The 19,999-nt window shown below is 46.8% G+C and overlaps 1 protein-coding gene across 6 annotated transcripts; it reads left to right on the top strand.

Annotated features, from left to right (window-relative positions):
• The first annotated feature begins 5,329 nt into the window (after window positions 1-5,329).
• Window positions 5,330-17,683, top strand: LOC149280926 (histone acetyltransferase KAT7-like). Of its 6 annotated transcripts, XM_089499865.1 has the most exons (15): window positions 5,330-5,344; window positions 8,545-8,692; window positions 10,698-10,874; window positions 11,054-11,290; window positions 11,701-11,783; window positions 11,912-12,001; window positions 12,228-12,326; window positions 13,079-13,189; window positions 15,027-15,218; window positions 15,552-15,641; window positions 15,759-15,899; window positions 16,321-16,414; window positions 16,776-16,922; window positions 17,215-17,321; window positions 17,582-17,683. In XM_089499865.1, exons 1-15 carry the CDS (start codon window positions 5,330-5,332, stop codon window positions 17,681-17,683), a joined length of 1,833 nt encoding a protein of 610 aa, XP_089355991.1. The 6 variants fall into 6 exon arrangements, with proteins under 6 accessions (XP_089355991.1, XP_089355993.1, XP_089355992.1 ...); XM_089499867.1 differs by lacking the exon at window positions 11,054-11,290; XM_089499866.1 differs by lacking the exon at window positions 11,912-12,001.
• Window positions 17,684-19,999: the final 2,316 nt, after the last annotated feature.

Genomic DNA, 19,999 nt, shown 5'->3' with positions numbered 1-19,999 from the left:
ACACTCAAATCGCGACGACACCGCGAAAGGACCCCGGGCTGGGCTGCCCATGGCGCTGCCGGAAAGTAATAGACGTTAAACCCTTTCATCGGAGGCGATACCTTTGTGCTTATCGCTACCTGTACAGAGTTAGCCAATAGCTTGCATGGGGGATAGTATATGTTGCAATCATCGGTCCATGTCGCTCCTCTCTATGCACGCAGTGAGCCCGTGGTAGACATCTTGGTACACCCGTTTCTGATAGACAGACACACGGCTACCCGGTTAGTGGAGAGGAGCTGTTTTACTGGTTTTATAATTTATTCTATCTGATCGCTTTAACTGTATTTGGTGTTTTCTCCCATCTAATGCTGATCCGGGCTTCATAAATATGCCGCTTGTAAATCTTTAATATATACGAATTCTTAATTCATTATTTTGTTCTTTATGTTTACTGGCAGATCTATAACACTAGTGGGTTTGCAACATTTTTCTGTCACTTTCTTATTAATGTTCTGTGTTTTCCAAGATACTTTTCAACAATAATAATAAAAATGTTTATTTTTTGCATCAGGCACTCCATGGCCACCTATATCTCAGCGTTCGGGATCTGGCCGCCGGCTGTCACCCGGTGTAGTGATGTAGCCTCATGTGGAGGCTGCTGATTGGCTGGTTGCAGGACGCGCATACACGTGGAATAAATCGCAGGGAGATCTGTTACAGTCTCAGTGATTCATCCTTGTGGAAAAGGAGACTTTGTATTTAACGCCTGAGATGTGATTGTGGAACCTCATTCACCACGAGATACCTAAATGAACTATTAATTATTATTGTAATATTTCATTTATATAGCGCCAACTATTTATGCAGCGGGCTGACTATAGACTCGATTATCTTTACAGAATATCGTTCTTACAATAATATTGCCTGTATTATTATTATTATTATTATCTTTTATTTATGTAGTGCAAACAATGTACGTAGCGCTCCCGTGCGGGAGATTTTTTAACCACTGATACCCCTTTACCCCTCTGATGGCACTTATGTTTGTTTTTTAATATGCCTATTGCCTAATAGGAATGGTTAATAATGTCTTACCCGGTTAACCTGCTGATGGCCATTAAGTAGATGTTATTTATTGTATAAATTCTCTTCTTTTGATAGCTTATGCAGGGATTACGTAGACAGGATCCTCGGGCCGGGGCAGAACAGGCAGGTCTCCAGCAGCGGTTAAATGACTCAGGTTCACCTTTGGCTCCCATTATGTTCTGCCAGCCAAACTGCAAAAGCTGCTGTGCCCGAGGTCAGCTCTTTCAGTCCTGCGAATAGTCTACTCATTGCTTTTAATTCAGGTTATTTTGTTGTTGCATGAATATTATGTTAAGGGGGTGAGATGCTATCGTACCCGATGTATCAGATTCGTTCAACATCAGGTATTACTCTTCAGATATTTCTGCTCCCCATTATAAGTTTGATATTTTCAGTTGCTGGCAGGTTCATGGACCGTGCCATGCTTGGGAGGAGCGCTTAGGGGATAAGATGAAGCGTGCAGGAGGATGGAGAGATTTGCTTGGGGAGTTGACCCCAAACTTCTGAACGGTATGCAACAGAGGAAAGAATATCATAGAATGGGAGAGGAGAATGGTGGAAATGGTGCCATGGAGGAGAGGGTTTGGGTTGTCTGAGAGTGTAAATGGAGAAGGTGGTACTTGGGGCAGGAAGGACCTAGTGGGTTCTATAAGAGGAAGGATGCTGTGAGAGGAGGGAAGGAGGGTTTGGGTTGTGTAGAAGATATGGAGGATGAGATAAATTTGGAAAACAGCAAGTTGTTTTGTGTGCCAAAGTGCCTGAAACCGTTCCGAACGTCTGCATGAATATAGCGGCCCCAGTAATGCCTCTCAACATGATCAGTCACAAGAGAATTAAGGTTCTAGTAAAACTAGGAGCCTCTGCTTGCTGGACCACCCACCTTGGAGCCGTAGGGTCATTGCAAACGTTGGGGTTTGGAAACACAGGCATACCGCTCCTGTCTTTCTCCGCCGTCCCTTCCATGGCGGCTCTGCTGTCCCTGGTAGGATCTTCAAAACCGCTGCCTGCAAACAGACCGTAATTTGCGAAAACATCTTAATTACGGGGGCCTGCATTTCCGTACGAGCCGACCACGCGTCTGCCAGACCAAGAACAGAAAAGTAACCGTCTGTTAATTGTATCCAAAGAATAGCAGATCCCAATCCCTTCCGCGGGTTAAGAAGGCGTTTCAATGTCTGCGATTGGGAAACAAAGTTACAGAATACACAGCGTCCCGGGGGGTCACGGTTTTACGGACAAATTAACTGGTGGAAGTTTTGAGAGGACATTTACTCACCGCGCGCAGCCTGTCACAGGGGGTGATGTCGCTTTGCTCTAGCTGTACGGATTCGCTTCGATGTTAAGCCTTTCCGGCTCGCTGCATTCCCGAATTCCGTATCCACATAGTTCCAGGATTCAGCCGGGGGTTACCTGCGCGAGAATATTAACTGCACCTCCACCCCCCCGCAGGCAGAGGACACGATGACATGAGAGATAAGAGGTGGAACGAGCCAAGATCAATTCACTTTGAAAACATGGAACTATTGATACCCAGACATGCGCCGTTTTCAATGTTTTAGTCCCGTTTATTCGTTTACTTTATCGTCAGCTTTTAAGGAAAGCCACTAACCTCCCGGGATCCTTTTGTGACAATCAGGAAGTCCACGAGCACACGGATCGCGCATTTTCCAGTAAATCCCATTGGCAAACAGTCCAGCACCGGCCCTGGTTGCCATGGCAACGGCAGCCTGTCAGACAAAGTAGGGAGTTAACATCAGTAAGCGCGATCAGTTTGGGCTTTTTGCATTGCATACCTCCTGACGTCTACCCCGGTGAATTGAGACGCTGAGGGGGAGGAGCTTGGGAGGTGGCCTGTCACTCAAACTGGCAGCGCTACTGGGCATGTGCACAATTCTGCGCATGTGCGGTATACATTCCATGACGTCCCAGACACCGGCGAATGAAATCAGCTCCCGAATCCCGCGGAGCTCTACCTTCTGTCCCCTGAGGAGGAGATGTAGAGCTCGGTGGTGCAGCTGGATAGAGTGGCAACATCGGGACTGTCCTGTGCAAAAGAGGGACAGTTGGAAGGCATGTTGCGTTTCTCAGAATTACTATGCGGATACATACAAAAGCTACGGCGGGGTAAATAAAACAGACGCACGCCTTAGACGCTCAGGCTTTAATCAAGCGAACATAAGATGCATAACCACTAATTCATAAAGCGAGTCCCAACCTACTTCATTGTTATCTTCCCTTCAAGCTGGAGCCGGCGGCTTTTTAAAACGCGTGAATGCAGGGTAGATAACGCAGCACGCTATTGGCTGGATTCCAGCTGTCAGCCCCCAGAGTCCTCTCTATAAACCAATAGCTAATTCCGTATTCAAAACAGATTCCCCGTCCACGCAAGTCGAGGCGGCTGACGCTCTGGGGCATTCAACGCCCGTTCCAGGCTAATTAAGACAAAACCGGATATTAAAAAAAACAGCTAAAACAAAAGCTTATCTATCCCCCTCATAAATATCTCATCAGACTGCCGCTTACTCATTTTCACAAGACAAAAGTCTGCGTTGATTACGGCAAACAATGTAATTCTCTTCTGGAAGGGTGGTGTATATTAAATAAGGGACTGAAGTTCATGTGACATTACACGTTATATGGTCATCTCTGCTAACGTGATCCAAGACATATACATTTGACATGTTGCTGACATGATACTTTGGCAGTATGTATAGATAAGGAAGCGATCGGCTTGGGAGGTTATACCTCACACATATTGCAGGGGGCTCCCGCGAACATTCTGTCACAGCTTTTAGAGATAGTGAAGAATTTAATTCCCTCATTCAGATACTCATTCATTCCCTCATTCACAGATACTCATTCATTCCCTCAATCACACATACTCGTACCAGGTACTACAAAAGGATGATGCATGCTGGAGCTGAAGTGCCTAACATGCCTTCTCCGTTCTAGGAGAAGCACCGCCGGGAAACTTTGGGTCATGGGAGCGGTGTTCTAAAACGCCCAACTCCTCGCCCACTTCCCCCTTAAGCAGCGGCGAGTCTCGCAACATTAGCGGGACTGGCCGCAACGTCAGCAGGATACCTGGGAACTACTTGGCTCGCAGGACTGCCCTCTGACATCAGTAGGCGTTCCCATTGACATTGCAGGACGGGGAGGAATGGACAGGGAGGGGGGGGCGTGTCAGGACCCCGCTACGGCAAGATTTGGGTTTCGGCTTAGAGAACGGACGCCTCCCCGGGAGTCTCGGGGCAAAACCCAGAGTTCCCAGGTACGGTGAGCGGGACCCGCGTAAGGGCTCCGGAAGCTCCCAGGTATAGCTACTATGTCGACACCCCCCCCCGGGCGTATCCAAAGTTTACATGCTGATGACCATCAGATCTAGAGACTCTTGAAATATTAACCCTTTAATAGCCCATGATAAAGATTAAAGATACACTTGAGTCACCTGCATTCAAGCAGGGATAACAACCATAACATATATATATAAAACCTATTTATACTAACTCCAGTGCAGATGCGTGATGTGGCAGAAAATATTTAGTGCCTACAAGGCATTTATGATAACGGCTACTGCAGGCCAGGGATAATAAGGTATCTGAGCAGCCATGATTCTTACGGGGCATTTAGCGAAGCCATGACAATTACTGCACTACAGACTATGGTGGGAATTTTTATTATTATTATTTTAAGTAAATAAAGTTCCACAACAGGAACCCCATACAGCAGAGAAGACAGAAGGCAACCTGTTACTCGTCAACTCTGGTCGAACTACATTTCCCATGATGCTCGGGTGGCCACAGGGTCACCGGCAGGACGCCTCGCAGCGTTATAGGGAGTTGTAGTTTGATACAAGCTACAGGGCGGATGCCGCTAGACCAGTTCTGAAGAAACCGATCTAAAGTCGTTTCTGCTGCAGATGCTTATAGAAAAGAACCATTCAACGCAGTACGAGTCCGTTCCTCTGGAGCATAAGCGCATTTCGTGACCTCAACCAATGGTACGTATCACTGCGCATGCGCACCCAGTTAGTCCATTCTACAATAGCTGCCGTAAGGTAAGCGGAGGCGCGCGAAGCGGAGCACTGTGGCCCGGCGCGAAAAGGGCGTGTCCAGGCGCGAGCTAGTCAGGCAGGCAGGGTCGCGCCTGCGCGCGAGGCTCCCGTTACCCGGAGACGGTGCCGGACGGAGCCCGCGCTGCGAAAATAGCGGAACTGGGCCCCCAAGAAGGGAGCAGCGAGGGTGGGCCGGAGCACCAAGCGATGCACCGGAGGAAGGTGAGAAGCGCGGGGAAACGTGGGAAGAAGGGGTAGCGGGGGGTAACCAAGCGGGCTACGGGTGTTCGCTTCGTATCACAGCGCTGTGCGCACACGGAGATGGTGGCGGAGACCTTTGCACGCGGCAGGGTGAAGCAAAGTTTGTTTTCTGCAATAAAACTCCAAATGTCAGAAACGCAATCAAAACAAGGCCTGCTGTCGGTGAGCCCATGGTGCCTCGTAATTGGGTGAATTCTGATCAATCTGAAAGCTGATTGGCTGGTGAGCACCAAATGTCGCTACTGATAGGATGCTTGCTTTGTCGCTCAGAGCTCGCGCCTTCAGCTTGTTGTGCCCCTCATTGATACACTGTGGCGCCAATAACTTCGTGCTCCCGCCCATTGGGCGTCAGTGATTGGCTACCGGGGTTATATATCGAATTATTAGCCTATTATACTGTGGTGTTCATCGTGGTGGCCCCGCCCACGAGTTTAGCGATTGGCTGAAACGTCAGTCCGCATGCATGTTTGACTGTGTTATTCGCTATGTCTTGTGTGGGCGTGGTGAAAACAAGCGTGGAGATAACCTGTCCAGAGTGTGGTGCTGTTATGGCTTCCTATGCTTTTCCTCGTATAGTAAACTTTATTAGTGTATTCGCTTCTTTTTCTTTCTGCCTTCCATTTCCTTCTAGCTCCCCTTATCTTACGTCACCTGCGGACCAGCAGCCTCACCCAAGTCTCTCTGTTTAGTAGAGGCAGTCCCTCTTTTGGACTTAGATGCTTGGCCCTCTTTTCTACAGCCCAAAAAGTCACTAAATGTACAAAAAACACGTGGAAACAGGTTTATAAATCAACATCATGTAAACAATAATGTTCTACAAAAATAGCCAGCGGTAGGTTACACAGTGGCATGAATATCAGTAACGCATCAGCTCTCTGATGCCCCAAAACAGTTATCTGTGGTCAGGAACTTCAAATGTTGGTGGACTGGGGTAACAGCATCCATCCGTAAAATGGGTTTCAAGGGTGCATGATTTTTTTTAAAATGATTACATTGATGACACGCTGTGTTTGATTTGTATTCTCTACTCTATATTATAGCCAACAGCTTACGTGTAAATGCGGTATTTTGCGTCACGGAAAGGCGCTAAAGTTCTTTAAAGACATGTAGCTATAATGTAAAAGAGGTTTTACTTAACTGGCATGGTGGTAGAAGAGTGAGACCTCCCAGCAGAAGTGGTAGAGGGAATATAAAGGTGTGTGGGGTTGGCATATGGCTCCTGTATCTAAGACTCAAGGACTGATTAAACCCTAAAATGCTCTGATCACACCATTGACACGATCTTGGGATTGAGGGGTAGTGCTGCAGGATCGCTCTTATGGAGTGGAGGGTCAGGGCTGGTCTCTACGCTCGTGTCGGTAACCAAATAAACTGTCAACCCTCTTCCTTGAAGCTGCCTATAGGAGCCATCAAAGGCTGGGGTCTGTGTTGCTGGTTTCCCAGGACTTCCAGGCAGCTGTGCCCCCGGGATTGCCACAATTGTAGGGGCATTTTCTTTGCACATGACGTACCAGCTATGTCACTGGTCCTATCTGGTCGCAAATGGGGCTTAGGTTTGAGTCTTTGCCGCAGGAAAAACGGGCAGATTAGTTGCACCGAATGGGTCTGATCTCCGAGCGGATTCTGTGTTTCTATGACATTTGACTGAATGGCCCCATAAGCAACAATGGCTTCCGCAAGACTTGTGACGGGCCTGGGCTCTTCGTCTACCCCTGCTTCGCATATGCTTTGGCTTGTTTTTAATCGGTGCTTACGGTGTGAATTTAGAAAGAAAAAGCGGCTGGAACGGCAAAAATGCTAGTATAGAGATAACGGAAGGGGATTAAAATGTCTTTTCACCTATACAAATTCTAGCCAATAGGCTGGCGCAGTGCGCAGGTGGAAGTCATATTGGTCATTTCTGATTGACAGGTGCGCTTTAAATTGCCGAGTGCCCCCCCCCCCTTAGGGATGCAAGGGATTCTGCAAAAGCTGTTGGCTTTCTCTTTTGCGAGCAGGCAACGTGTGGCTGTCGCCCGACGCACCGATGTGAGATGTGGATGAATCTCTCGGAAAGGACACATTGTCCCTCTTTCTGTCGTTGTGCGCAGGGTACCTGCTCTGGGAATGAGGCAGCCCGGGAATGAGACTTGGTTATGAAAAAACCAAAACCGTTTCTGACATTTCATCCAGCAGTAAGATGAAAAGCGGAGCGGGGAACGCCGAGGGTCTTAGAAGCTAGAACGCGTGCGTTTGAAACCTTCGTTTTTGGGTATTAAGAAGTCTCCGAAAGGCAGGACCGTATTCTGCGGATCCAGAGGAACTGTTTGCTGTGTTAGAAATTTGGAAGCGTTAAACGTATTTGTATGAAAGACATCGGTGCCTCTGTCAACGTTATTTCCTGAATAAAAATTTCCAGGAAAAAAAATAATGCAAATAATAATAAATATATATATATATATATATATATATATATATATATATATATATATATTTGTGTTTTAAATGCTAGTTTTGGGTACTTGAGAAAGTACATTTTCATATATAATTTAAAGTGCACTAGTCTGGGTGGGGGGGTCAAGTTATACATGACCACAAAGATAATAGTTCAGGCATCTAAACGCTCCATTGGTTACCATGGTGATATGGCCACTTTTTGCATAACTTCCCCCATAGACTGAATAGTTTTACCCGTACGTTGTGCTAGCGAGTGTATAGGTGGGAGTCTAGCTAACGGGTAACTGTATGCAACAGCGCAGGATTACAATTGCATGCGCCTCCACTAGTGCACAAGGAGCGCGCTCAGAACACTGGGGTAGCTGCAGGTGCATATACTGCACTAATTAAACCGCATGTGTAAAATATATATATATATATAACGTGCTCTTTTTATGGATTTACACATTTGATTTGTGGTCCTCCTGAGCCCTCTGGGTATATATATGATCTCGGTGCTGTGTGAAGCCGTCATGCCCAGTTCCGTTCATGTACACTGACAACGGTCACCCGGCCCTGCATCGAGCAATGGAGAAGACACAATTAAAGTCCCTACGTAATATTTCACTTTGACACAACGTAGGGGGCTACAGTTCTAAATGACAGCTCCTTACAGTGTATCTATCAAAGAGTTGGGTTTTCCGAGGCGCCCGCCGCTCTATTAACGCGTGTTTGTTGCACCGCAGAGGAATGCAGGAAGCAGTTCGGATGGGACGGAAGATTCTGATTTCTCTACAGACATGGAACACACAGACAGCTCAGAGAGTGACGGTAACTCCCGCGGTCCAGCGCGCATCACCCGCTCCACGGCCAGACTCAGCCAGAGCTCGCAGGGTGAGTGCCTTTCCACATAATGCATGCCGGGGTTCACGCTCTGATCCAGATGCCCGGAACATGTGTATTTGCCTCAAAGTGAAACGTCACAATAACCAGTAATTTTAAGTGTTAACACAAAATAAACATCGCAGCTGTTTCGTGGTTTTAATGCTTGTGATAGAGAGGAAAGCGTTCTACTAGTCACGTGTACCTAATCTTGCATTTGTAATAAGTGGTCTAAACATTTAAAAAAAAAAATAGAAACCCGTAACTTCCTTTGTCTCATCTGTGAGTTTTCAGTGGTTTTTAACATTGGCTCCCTGACTTTGCTGTTTAAGGGCCATCCACAGTAAGCATCTCTGATAGTGTAGAGACCGCTCACCCCTTCATTAAGAACCATGAAATCCCGCAGACTCTAGGCTTGGTGAATAGACCTCTTAGCAGGTATCCGCAAATCCTAGGAGCGAGGCAGCCATGGCTTGTGTGCTGTATTATTGCTATTGATTTCTGCATCTCCGAAATGAATGAAGTGGATTCCGTTACGTTGGTCATCGAATATCGCCATGGCTTCCTTGACCGTTCTAGAGCCGCGTGTAGTGCAAAGCTCTGGAACCGTGTCTGCAACTTGGTGGCTCCGGAAACTACCGTGTCTCTTAAGCTTTTAGGCTGGACTCTTTCTTGGTGTCTTCTTTTGCAGGTATAAATGATTCTCTAATTTTAGAGAGCCCACAGAACACCCTGCCGGTCCCGTTGTCCCAGCTCTGCGCTGGTTGATGGGTTTTTATGCATGCGCCTGGACAGTATCAAGCCCGGCGCCGTATAGGCAATCGACACCTGTGCCTTGGAAATGAATGGTCACGAGTCGCTGAGCTTTGATCCTCCCGTAGGAGATGTTTGTGTGAATCCATCCAATAAACATCATCCGTATGTGGATATTTGTTCGAGGGACTGAGAGAAGATCTTTATAATAGATCAGCTGTTTGGGATGGCCGGGTGTGCGGCTGTCTCATGGCGGAGGTGGGATTTTTCTGATGTGAGAGGGGCTTAAATTTTAAGTTACATTTCAACTGAATCGCTGGTATCTGTCTGGCGGTCTTTGGGGTGCTGACTTGTTCTCCGGTGCGTTCGATATCACATCAACCATTCATACGCTAAAGTGATGTGAGTGCCGGGTATTTGAGGCGATTGCCGATGCTCTGTATTTATTGAGGGCTGCCTTTTTCTGGAGATAAATGTGCAGCAGTTTGTATAAAAAGCCTTTTTTTTTCCCCAGTCTAAGACATTATAGATTTTCTGGTTCTCCAGAAGGCCGGTTCTCTGCTTATCGCTATCGCAGACTGCTTGTGTTTATTGTGTAGATAACGGGTATATTCTTGAGTGGTTTGGACCGTTTGGAACAGCCTCGGTTATTCGTTTGTAGGATGTCGGGTGAAACCTCCGCACTCCGCCAATCGCCCGCAGGGTTTATTATACCTTTTTAAGAGTCATTATAATGCGCAGAACGACTTCTTTGTGTGGAATAGATGGTTATCGGTGCTATAAAGTAATGTTCCAAGCTGTCCGGCGGTATAAATCACATACATAAAATATAACCAATTACCGGATAAGATACACGGAGGAGTAAATGTTACGGCGTTCGCATGTGATGCTATCCAGATTACGGAGAGTAACGTTGGGTGTTATGTACAGCGGATATCATCGGTTTCAGAGAAGTAACGTGCGTGTAAAATAACCCAATTAACTCTCATGCACTGTTTTTTGGAACGAGCGTAGTTTAATCACAAGCGTTAACTCTGAAGTCTGAAAATGTTATCCTATTAACGCCAAGAACCCCCTTACCCTTATCACCGCTGGTAAAGGTGCCGTACGCTAACCCGTATATACGTTCTCCTGCATGGCTGTCGCTTCAGAGAATGCTAGAACGACGCTTTCGCCCTGACTTGTGGCCGCGGAGCGCTGCTACTGCTTTGACGGCAGGCCACCAATGTGTCGGCGAGTGAAACTGTGGTTTGTATTAAACCAGATTCCAGCCCGGTCGGCAATCTGCAATCGTTTGGTGCAGAGGAGCCGGCCTACTCCACTCGGAGGGTGACCCGCAGCCAGCAGCAGCCCACCCCCGTGACTCCGAAAAAATACCCACTCCGACAGACCCGCTCATCGGGATCGGAAACGGAGCAAGCCGCGGACTTTTGTGACAGAGGTACGGGGGTGCCGCCGAGCTTCCGAAAAAAGCTGCCGGACACGCTCTCTCTCTCTCGTCATAGTAGATGCACGCTGGCTGTCTGTTTAGCTGTAGAGTAGAGCTTTCTCTGTGTGCTTAGCTTTTACCCCCCCCAGCAAGTTGCAATGCTAAGTCTGCTGTCCTTTTTCTCTCCGCAGACGGTAAAAACGCAGATCACGACGAGTCGCCTCCTCGAACCCCGACCGGGAACGCGCCGTCGTCCGAATCCGACATAGACATTTCCAGCCCCAATGCGTCTCACGACGAGAGTCTAGCCAAGGACATGTCTCTAAAAGACTCCGGGAGCGACCTCTCCCACCGGCCCAAACGCAGACGATTCCACGAGAGCTACAATTTTAACATGAAGTGTCCCACGCCTGGCTGCAACTCGCTAGGTAATAAACCGGCTTAGAAAACACTTTTTTCCTTCCTAAGTAAGGCAGTCAGGAATTGAATGGCGGAGCCCTTGCTGAGCCAAGATTGAAAGTGAAGTCGTTTCGATCAATGTACGCTCCAGTAGCGTTTACTAAAGCCTAGCCTTTTAGAGATCCTTCGATACAGAAGCTCGGAGACATTCATGTTAATGAGTGATTCTTGCAGGTTTCTTCCCCTAGTCCCTTCCTAAAAACCCGTTAGCAGGTCCTTTGCCGGTGGCCAATGTTGGCACATAGGACGTCGCCAAAGGGCAAATATTCCGGGACTGGTTTACTAAACCACGGATCGCTCGGTTGATTCGGTCGCTAGAAATCTGTTTAATGGTGATAAGGCTATGTCTACAGAATTTAACCTTTTACTGTTTCACTAGGTCACCTTACAGGGAAGCATGAGAGGCACTTCTCAATTTCAGGCTGCCCCCTTTACCACAACCTCTCGGCAGACGAGTGCAAGGTAACTCAGAACCTCCCTGTGAGTACAAGTCAAAGAAGCTAACTTTTTTTTCTTACCGACCTTCCCGACCTGCAGAGGTTTTCTCCATCTAGCCGTGGTGTCTTATCTTCTGAACTATCGAATTTCAGGTAAGGGCACAGAGCCGCGACAAACAGGTAGAAGACAGGATGCTTTCGCACCGGCAGGACGAGAACAACAGGCATGCCACGAGACACCAGGTGAGTGCGATCTGCGGGAAATGTCAGGTAAACGCAACACCCCCCCCCCCCCCCTTCATCTTTGTCTCCGGAGTTGACCTCCGAGAAGAAAGGAGACCGAGGCAAATCTTTGTTCAGCAGAGACAACGATGAAAATAAGTTTCCCTCGAATCGCCGTCGTCTCTGTAACTCTAGCGGGAAGCGTATAAGCCGTGTAATGACACCGTAAGGTGCTTGTATTTTCCAGGCACCCACGGAACGACAGCTGAGATACAAAGAGAAAGTGACAGAGCTGCGAAAAAAGAGGAACTCTGGTTTGGCAAAAGAACAGAAAGAGAAGTATATGGTATGGTAACAAAAGGGACTGATTGATTGAGGCTGACCGTCCATAAAATAAATGGCTGTAATAGTGATCTGATGGTGACCAGTGGCCTGTCTGCTCTAATGGGCATGTTGTCCCAAGCTCTGGCAACTAAAACCGCCGTGTCTTTGCCGTCAGGCTATTGGACGCGTCTCACTGTTTGCATATCGGATATAAAAAATAACTAATATTAAGTGATCACCCAATAGTCCTTTAAAGCGGTATGCGGTTCTATATCTTGTAAGCCCCCAACGTGAAGTTCTTTCTCCTTATGCCTTCCCTTTGCCAGTCCTGTCTTCCCTCCCAGGTTCCTGGAGACGCGGATTGTTTTATGATGTGCAGCGATTAAAACATTTCAGGCGTTGCGGCACCTAGAATAAAATGACTTGCTAGTTACCTTAGTTATGAGACTAATGCCTCTCTTCCTTTGCAGGACCAAGACACACAGGCCCAGGGCCCCAGAAAAAGCTTACGAAAAAAGGCCATAGAAGTACTCATGCATTTTAGTATTTTCATTTTCCGTACTAAAAGCAGTAGCTCTATTCCATGTAACTCATTTGGTAGCGCGCTTCTAAACTGGATGAGACTTCTCCAGACAAACATTCTTCATTATCAAAGCATTTTTAGCTATTGGGCTAGTTTTAGGAGGGCATAAAGCATGTGCCTGCCGTGTGCCCGAGCTCCGATGCCTTTCACCCAGGTGGGCTTTCTCACCTTTCCTTCCTTTTTGTTTTCAGGAGCACAGACAGACTTACGGAAACACACGGGAACCGCTTCTCGAGAACCTCACAAGCGAGTATGACCTGGAGCTCTTCCGGAGGGCACAGGCACGAGCCTCCGAAGACCTGGTAAGAAAATGCCCGCTTATTAAGTCCTCGCTACAGGGGGGGGAACGGGAATCGGGTTACGCAGATCTGTCATCTATTTCTGTCTTTCCCAGCCTTGTATCCATAGATTACTTATGGGAAGGAACCTAAATCGCTATTCAAATTTTTCGCCCCAAATTGCTGCATCTCCCCGATGCTTGAGGTGAACCTAATCTCTAGGGCTGCAACAACTAATCGATAAAATCGATAATAATGAAATCTGTTGGCAACGATTTTTATCGATTGGTTGAATCGGTTTTTATCGATTTATAAAGTGAGGGTTTTTTCAGAGCAAATGCTCTGAAAAATACCCCTCGTTTTATAATCCGTTTAGTGTCTGACTCACAGCTGCAGCTCCTACTTCCAGTTCCTCCCTGCAGTCACTGCCGATTGGCTGCAAGGAGGGACAGTGAGAAGGGGGCGGGGCCAATCGGCAGTGACCGCTGGGAGGGACAGGGAGAAAGAAAGGGGCGGGTCAAAGTGCCGGTTGGCCCCACCCATTTCTTATACTGTCTACATGGCTCAAGAACTCATCTAACTGGTGAGTATAAAATTTATATTTGGGCTGCTGAAAGTTAGGGGCAGTTATAGTTAATGGGGTGTTTAGGGTTAATTTAGGGGCAGTTATAGTTAGTGGGGTGTTTAGGGTTAATTGTGGTTGATGGGGTCTTCGGGGTTAATTTAGGGGCAGTTGTGGTTGATGGGGTGTTTAGGGTTAATTTAGGGGCAGTTGTGGTTGATGGGGTGTTTAGGGTTAATTTAGGGGCAGTTGTGGTTGATGGGGTCTTCGGGGTTAATTTAGGGGCAGTTGTGGTTGATGGGGTGTTTAGGGTTAATTTAGGGGCAGTTGTGGTTGATGGGGTCTTCGGGGTTAATTTAGGGGCAGTTGTGGTTGATGGGGTGTTTAGGGTTAATTTAGGGGCGGTTATAGTTAATGGAGTGTTTAGGGTTAATTTAGGGGCAGTTGTGGTTAATGGGGTCTTCTCTTCAGGGTTAATTTAATGCTGAGGACCGAGGGTTAATTTAATAAAGTTAACTTAAGGTGTAGTTAGAGGTAAAGGGGGGCAAACTGAGGGGAATCTAAATCCTGGGGGCAGTGAAGATTAACCCTGTATTTATTTATAAAAGTATTGTGAACGAGTCTGCAAACCTATGAGTGCACTATGTCATATCAGGGGGGTATACGGCATACCTGGGGAGGACGGAGTGACATCTGGGGGTATATAAGGCATATGTGGGAGGCAGTGTGGCAAGCCTGGGCTGAAATGGGCATAACTGGGGGGGTTGGAAATAAAAACAAGAAATGCATTTTTATCAGTTTTTTTTTTTATTCTGCGGTTTGTTTTTTACATCCTACGTTACTTTATTAAATTTTTTTTAAATAAATTAAAAATTAAAAAAAAAATGTATCCAATGAATCATGGATTATCCTTTAAAGTCTGCCGCTTTGGTGTTATAACTTCCTGACCGTTTAAGACTTTTTTTTTTTTTTTTTTTTTGTAATAAAGCTCTGTACCCCTTGTGTTTTATTTTTTTGTATTATTTGATCGCAGGGATATACATTAATTCGGCGTCTTGCTATAAAAGGTCATTCTCTTCTCTGCGGCAGGAAATGGTTCTTACCGAACGGAAATAGAACCAAAAATACATAACTTGCGGATGTCTGCGCATGCACGATACATCAGATAGATCATAGATCAGTAAAATGTCTAAAAGCGGGCTATTTTACTTATTTTGTGAAACCTGCGTGTAACGTAGGGATGATTTTTGTCTGAAACATTGTTCCCGGGTCGTTCTAAACACGCCTGTCCTCTTCTAGGAGAAGCTTCGTCTCCAGGGTCAAATCACAGAAGGAAGCAACATGATTAAAACGATCATTTTTGGCCGCTATGAGCTGGACACTTGGTATCACTCGCCTTATCCGGAAGAGTATGCCCGCCTAGGTCGCCTCTACATGTGTGAATTCTGCCTCAAGTACATGAAGAGTCAAACGATCCTGCGCAGGCACATGGTGAGCGGCTACCATCTGCACACACCTCCAAAAGGCCACAATGGCCAGTGGGATGTAGTTAAGAGTGGTGACGCGGACCATGCGAACGTCAACATATATTACCCCCTAAAATTACATCCACATCTAGCTGTGTGATTGGGTCTGTCTATAGGGGCTTCATCTAAAGTCTCCGTTTGATGCTGGCCGGCGCCAAACTGGAACCATCTCGAAGCGCCACCTGCCGCCATTTTGTTTTTGTGGCTTCCTTCCTTGCCAGCCTCTATAGACTACCTCAGTCGCATTTAACCCTTTTAATTGTATTAACTTGACCCGTCGCCTGCCTTTCTTCTGTAGGCCAAATGCGTATGGAAGCATCCTCCGGGTGATGAGATTTATCGCAAAGGATCTATTTCCGTGTTCGAAGTGGATGGAAAGAAAAACAAGGTAATGGCGGAGAATCTCTAAATCTTCCCCCCTGCTTTCCCCGTTATCTAGAGACGCGTGTATCGCTTCATGCGCAGAACCTTTTATCTACTTTAAACCCGTGTCCGCTGCTTTCAGATTTACTGCCAAAACCTGTGCCTTCTAGCAAAGCTTTTCCTGGATCACAAAACGCTCTACTACGACGTGGAACCTTTTCTCTTCTACGTCATGACCGAGGCGGACAACACCGGCTGCCACCTCATTGGCTACTTTTCCAAGGTATTTTGATTGTTGCCAATATCCACGCACGACACCGATGCCCATAACGTACCGCGCCGCCGTAAAGCAAAATGTCGCCGGCCGGTTCTGCAGGAAGGAACACGTAACATCTCACAAGATATCGACTACGTTGCTTTTTAAAACTGCGACGTTTGGGTCTGACATTTATAGTTCTCACCTGTCCGACCGATAAGGTGTGGATGAAACATCTCGTAGCTCGGATCCTCCAGTTACCAGCCTGCCAAAAACTTGGCCCCTGTGTGTTTTTACATTGTGTGCTAATCCTCAGGGGGGGGGGGGAAGACAAATGATCATTATGCAAATTAATTCGGTGATTACATTCATTTTTTTTTTAAATTTATTTCCGCTTATTCCCTTATTTCAGCGTGAATGTCTCATGTATTCTCTTTTCCTCTTTCAGGAGAAAAACTCCTTCCTGAACTACAATGTATCGTGTATCCTGACAATGCCGCAGTACATGAGGCAGGGTTTTGGAAAGATGCTGATAGATTTCAGTAAGTCTCTTTTTTTTGGGGGTCTATCTTGTGTCTGGTGCTTTGTTAGTAACAGAGTAGTCCTTCTTCATGGTTGTTTCCTCACGTACGTCCTTGCTTCATCAGAGCTGGATTGATTTTGCAGAAGGGAAGACGCATGGCTTTGCTGTCCCTGGTTGAGCATAATTTGCATAATGCCATGTTGAAGTTGTCATAGCTTCCTCGTAGTATCTCAAGGGAAGCAATACTTCCAGATCTTGATCATGGAGGATGGTAAAAAAAAAAAAAAAAAAAAGTGTACATTAAATAACTTTAGTAAACTTTCCCAAGCCATCGAGAGAGGAGGAAACGCCTCGGTTACGTGTTCTCCTGTCTTTTGCAGGCTACTTACTCTCAAAGGTTGAGGAGAAGGTTGGTTCTCCAGAGCGTCCCCTCTCTGATCTTGGGCTCATCAGCTACCGCAGTTACTGGAAGGAGGTCCTCCTGCGCTATCTTCATACCTTCCAGGGCAAGGAGATCTCCATCAAAGGTGAATTGTAACGTCATAAACAAATCCTGAAGGCTGTCTGGCAATCGGTATTTGCACTGTGACAGTATGTAATCCATACGTGACTGTTGGTCCGTGCTGGGCGTCCGTCGGCAACGTGGGGCGAAATCTTCCGTGTCGCTGAGCCTGGCGGGTGGTAGGATTTGAATGACTCGATATGGCGCGTTCGTCTTTACTCGCACTCCAGTGGAATGACAGCTGGACGAGTTGCTCATCCGTTATTTAGGTCGGTGTATATCTGTTTAATAATAATACTGATCGTCTTGCGTTTCAGAAATAAGCCAAGAGACGGCAGTGAACCCGGTGGACATTGTCAGCACGCTCCAGGCCTTGCAAATGCTCAAATACTGGAAGGGAAAGCATCTGGTACTAAAGAGACAGGTAACTGCATACAGGGCTTCTGACAAATAATATGGCACCCAAAATATCTAAAAATGGGATTTAATATATAAAAAAAAATGTTTTTGCAAAGTCAGATGGGCACCAAGACTAATGTAGATTTATTCCCCTCCCCCCCCGCTAAATATGGTTAAAAAAAAAAAAAAAGCATCATATGAGCATTAAATAACACGCTTAAAGTGTGTGCAGGTAGATAGAGAAGAGAGTAACCATCGGAAATATACCATGTATCCCTCTCGCAGGATCTGATCGATGAATGGGCAGCTAAGGAAGCAAAGAGAGCCAACAGCAATAAGATTATGGACCCAAGCTGCCTAAAATGGACACCCCCCAAAGGAACTTAAGCCCGGCGTCTCTCCGCGGGCTCCCGTCTTCTCCGTGTACTTCCTGGCCGGGCCTGGACCGTCCAGCGCCTGCCGCGTAGCAAGTGTTTGCACGGCCCGTGTGACGATGATCGCCTTCTCTCTCTCGGGATGTTGCACCCGCGCTTTCTCCTGGTGAACCGCACCACGCCGGACGCCCGTGTCTGCTTCTTCTTCTACGGCCCCGATTCTTCCCGGTAGCTGCGTGACGTGCTGTAGTTCTAGCGATATGCAAAGTTACACGAAGGCTTCCTAACCTACATCGCTCGCTGTGCTAACGGATGCCGTTTGCTGTTATCATGGGGGGGGGGGGACCTGTATTGCTTCATGTCTGTGCGTGGGGGGGGTTCGAGGTGTCTTAAACATTTGACACCGGGGACATAACTCTTCCCGTGCCTGCAGGAGAAACGGAGATAAGAATGTACAGTTTTGTTTTTTTTCGGTTTTTTTTTTCCCCCTCCTGTATCGAGAACATCTTAGTTTTAATTCATCAAAAATAAAAAGTAGGGGTGCGGTTGCTGGATGGAGACGGTGTTGATGCTTTCTCACGTACGTCTGTCTGTCTGTCTCTAGATGTCGAGATATAAGAACTGTCTGGGCTGTATGAACTCACGCCGCCTTTCCTTAGATCTCTTCCTACTTTTGCACCATATGGTTGGCTTAGAAGCTCTGCAAGCAAAGTACGCCGAGTCCTCGAACGTCACGCCGGTGGCCGTTCGTGGCCCAAAAAGTACATTGTTAGAATGTGGGAATCCTTCATGAAAACCGTGCTTTCCTACGCTTCTTAGCCTGTTGATTGTACGACGTTGCCGTCCCGGTTCAAAGCGTGAGAATCGCTTTACTCCGCGTGCTCCCGAAAACGGCGGTGCGGTCAGACGCCTGGCTTACTGTGTTCCGAGAACACTTATTTTATTTGAAACGTTATTAGCCTGACCCTTGGATGGAGGAGATCATTAATCTGTCCGAGATATTGTATGTCTAATAAGATTATTCTGTTTTATATGGAGCGGATTTTATGGTTGACAACAAGGTTGAATGGGGCAATTTTTTGATGTCAACTGTCCAACCACCTTTTATTATGTCCGTCGTTAGAGGCAGTTGGTGCTGTTCTAGAATATATATATATATATATATATATATATTACTGTTCATGTGAAGTCATTGCCTGGAAGTGCTTTTTAATGGCAGATCTGTAATACTTGGGTCTGTTTTTTGGGTTTGTTTTTTTTTTTGTTTTTTTTTTACAGCACTCGCTGGGCTTTGATAATCGGGGAGGATGATTTATTCGGAGACTTGTGTCACGTTCATAGATGTCCGACAGGATTTTTAGTGATGATGCTCGGGGAGGATGAGGGGACGGGTGTCGGAAGATACTCCTGTACGGTTAGTGGCTTTACTCTTGGGAGTGTAGTTTGCTGTAAGGCTTTATTCCTCCTAACCAACGAGATCTACAACGTAAATGTAATGGCACGGTCCTGACGTCCGTGACGGTCCATGAGGAGGGTCCGTGCTGCCGTCTATGTTAAGGGTCTGAGCGCATCTCGTCCTATAAACCTGGGAACGAAGCCCGTCCCTTAAGTGTCGCTGCCTTATCCGAGGAAGCTGTGTGATGTTAATTATACCCGATTTCTGTTTTTCAAAGAAAAAAAAACCTGTAGCGGTTCTCACGAAATGAAAAACGAATAAGATCAGCGGGGTGTTTTTGCCGCCGGCTCCATAATAAAGTTCTGTACGTGCCGTGGGAAGCCTGTGAAGAGCCTTCCCGGTCGCTCCGCCACAAAAGCCCTTAAAAGAGGAGCTGCCACCTTCCGTGTGATACCCGGTACTGATTTATAAAGAAAAGATGCACCGTGTTTTTCTTTTTTGCTTCTGCTAAGAACAAAAATCTCCCTCTTTGATTTTCTTTAGTGATCTCGTGAGAGCCATTGCTGTATTTAGCGGAGTCTCGTTGGTGATGGGCTAGAAGTGCCAGGGTCCGGGCATCTTCTTGCCCATCCTGGTCCTTTGCCATCTCTAGCGCTGGGCAATAACCTTTATATCTCAGCCCTCGTAGCCTACAGGCGTGCAATTAATATGGTGATTATTCACTCGACCCGGTGCTTTTTGTGGAACCTCTGGCTTTTTTTGGTGGTCCTTCTGTATAGATCTGTTAAAGGGTTAAACCTGCTTACAGCTCTGTCCCCCAGCTGGAAGACCCCCCCAGTAACTTGCCCTTTCCGCTCGCGCTCTCTTCAATCTTATCGATTGTAGCAGGAAAAAAAGTCATTTCTATCGATGGGAAAGGAGCGCTTTGTGCGT

Source organism: Sceloporus occidentalis, unplaced genomic scaffold (genome assembly GCF_023333645.1).
Source record: "Sceloporus occidentalis isolate IW3139 unplaced genomic scaffold, rSceOcc1.0.p SCAF_143, whole genome shotgun sequence".
Classification (NCBI taxonomy): Eukaryota; Metazoa; Chordata; class Lepidosauria; order Squamata; family Phrynosomatidae; genus Sceloporus; species Sceloporus occidentalis.
Note: the sequence above shows the minus strand (reverse complement) of the source record. Positions and strands in the feature narration are given on the sequence as shown.

Bases quoted from the DNA above. Each gene is read 5' to 3' on its own strand.
- LOC149280926 (XM_089499865.1), top strand. The intron at 11,784-11,911 runs GTAACTCAGAAC...ATCGAATTTCAG, and splicing joins TCTCGGCAGACGAGTGCAAG to GTAAGGGCACAGAGCCGCGA. The intron at 13,190-15,026 runs GTAAGAAAATGC...GTCCTCTTCTAG, and splicing joins CACGAGCCTCCGAAGACCTG to GAGAAGCTTCGTCTCCAGGG.